Source organism: Papilio polytes, unplaced genomic scaffold (assembly GCF_000836215.1).
Source record: "Papilio polytes unplaced genomic scaffold, Ppol_1.0 DF823901.1, whole genome shotgun sequence".
Taxonomy (NCBI): Eukaryota; Metazoa; Arthropoda; class Insecta; order Lepidoptera; family Papilionidae; genus Papilio; species Papilio polytes.
Window position 1 is genome coordinate 1,819,338 of NW_013525303.1, and position 2,498 is coordinate 1,821,835.

General features: G+C 34.1%; 1 protein-coding gene across 1 annotated transcript in view; it reads left to right on the forward strand.

Moving 5' to 3' along the window:
• LOC106102823 (exportin-2) overlaps positions 1 to 2,498 on the forward strand; it is a 13,926-nt gene that overhangs the window by 4,784 nt on the left and 6,644 nt on the right. The window contains exons 9-12 of the mRNA XM_013282408.1: positions 2 to 99; positions 378 to 478; positions 1,038 to 1,224; positions 1,869 to 2,026. Of these exons, the coding sequence (XP_013137862.1) occupies positions 2 to 99; positions 378 to 478; positions 1,038 to 1,224; positions 1,869 to 2,026 (544 nt within the window). The remainder of the gene's footprint in view (position 1; positions 100 to 377; positions 479 to 1,037; positions 1,225 to 1,868; positions 2,027 to 2,498) is intronic.

Genomic DNA, 2,498 nt, shown 5'->3' on the forward strand with positions numbered 1-2,498 from the left:
GGGGCACGCAGGCGGCGGGCGTCACCAAGGCCTCCCCCCTCGTAGACCTGGCCAGCTTCGCAGCAGGGCATGTGCTGCCGGAGCTGCAGAGAGCACCAGGTATGAATTTATTTCGTTACATGAGAGAGATAGAAGATAGCGGAATTGTGAGAGAGAAAGGGAAAGATACACCTAAGGAAAAATTTAATCCTTTAGCTATAGAATCAGAATCAAAGTTCTTGATATTTTTAGTATGTGAACTAGAACTGGAAATTAAAAAATAAAATTACTTAATATTAATATGTAATATGTTATTTATAAGTAATAATTTTGGTTTTGTAAAAGTAACAACCGTATTTTAACTATACTAAAATAATTGTTATTTATTTTTGTTTCAGTGACTGAGCTGCCTGTACTGAAAGCGGACGCAATTAAATACATATTGACATTCCGCTCTTTACTACCTAAAGAGTTCCTCGTCACGTCATTCCCTCTATTGGTAATGTACATATGTTTTACTAATATTATAAATGCGAAAGTTTTAATGAATAGATGGAAATTTTTAGAGTATTTAGACTAAATTGCTGTATTTCTATGAAATTTGTCATAGATGTAAGATAGTTTGGAAGAACACATAGACTACTGACATTATGTAATTCCATACAGACGGAATCATATGCGAAAGCTAGTCTATACCAATATTATAAAGAAGAAAGATTTGTATATAAGTATGTATTGAAATAACTCAAAAACTATTGAGCCGATTTCAAAAATTCTTTCACCATTAAAAAGCTACGTTATCACTGAACATTGGCTATATTTTTTTAATCCAAACGGACATAATCGCGAGCAACAGCTATATTATAAATGTGAAAGTACATATTGACAGATGTTTATTAAAGTTTGTAGCCTAAACTGCTTAAATTATCTCGGAAATTTGAAATAGATGTGGAACAGTCTGGAAGAACAATTAATTTTTTTTTAATTACATGCAAACGGAATTGCAGACAAAAACTAGTTTATAATTTTAATAAGATATGTGAATTATTAAATTCCAGATCGAGCATATATCAGGTCGCGGTGTGGTATGCACGTACGCGGCGTGTACAGTGGAGAAGCTGGTGGCGGGCGGCATGCTGCCGCGCGCGCATCTGGAGCCTCACGCACCCAAACTGCTCACAGCGCTATTCGCAGCCCTGGGCGATAATACTGACCCCGCGGATCATAATGAATATGTTATGAAAGGTCAGTGTTAGAAAAATGATATTGTGTATCCGACTCAAAGGACCAATGTGTATTTTTTATATTAAATGATTGAAAATGGCTTAATTACTGAAAAAATTGACGTATAGTTATGCTTTTAATTTTTTTTAATACTAGCTTTTTCTCTCGACTTCGTCCGTGTGGAATTAAAAAAAAAAACAATAGTAGCCTATTTGTCCTTTCAGACTATCCTCTACATCTATGACAAATTTCAATGAGATCCGTCCAGTAGTTAAGTTACAAATTCTAACAAACATCCATCTAAACTTTCGCATTTATAACATTAGTAAGATGTTAGAGCCAACAAAGCTTTTTAACCATTAAAATTTTTGAAATCGCTCCAGTACTTTTTAAGTTATTCCAATATAGATAGATAAAGCCTTTATTCTCTGGAATTAATACTGTATTTACAAATTATTTTAATACAAATCTTTTTTTATAATACTAGTATAGATTTGTAATGAATATAAAGATCAAAAAAATTAAATAAAATTACGTGTAAGTACACTTTTAGCTTTTTCTTATTTATTCCACAAATAAATTAAATCGAAATCCTCTAATAGCAACATGTGCACAAACATTATAGTGGGTATTGAATTAAATTCTCCAACTGTGTCAATTTTCAGCAATACTGCGTACATTGTCCGCACTACAAGAGTCAGCGCTGCCGTTTGTTGGCGACGCGCTGCCGAAGCTAGCCCGCATGCTGGCAGTCGTCGCTAAGAACCCCTGCAAGCCGCACTTCAATCATTATTTATTCGAAACCCTATCGTTATCTGTTTCGTAAGTAATTTATTTGTAATTTTACGTAATTAAAACAATTGTAACTAGTGTAATCAACTCAAACACTCTGAGCCACTGTATCTCGCCAGAATGGCGCGCTATTCTAACGTCTGAATGACATTGACAACTGATAGGGATGGGACGTATATGTCGATGATCTAATGTTGCCAGTCCTCCTGCTCGGTACCGATTTTCTTCATAACTGTAACTAGTCTTCGTTAAAAATAAAATTGCAATAAATATAACCTATGTTACTCAGTGCTAACGTAGCTATTTATGGGTGAAAAAATTTTTGAAATCGACCCAGTAGTTTTTGAGTTATTTCAATACATACAAATACAAATCTTTCTTCTTTATAATATTAGTCATCATCATCATGATGATATTAGTATTGAGGATAAATTATTTATTTTCTATATGTAGCTTTTGTCCACGACTCTGTCCGCGTGGAACTAAGTTTTACATCTCTGCCA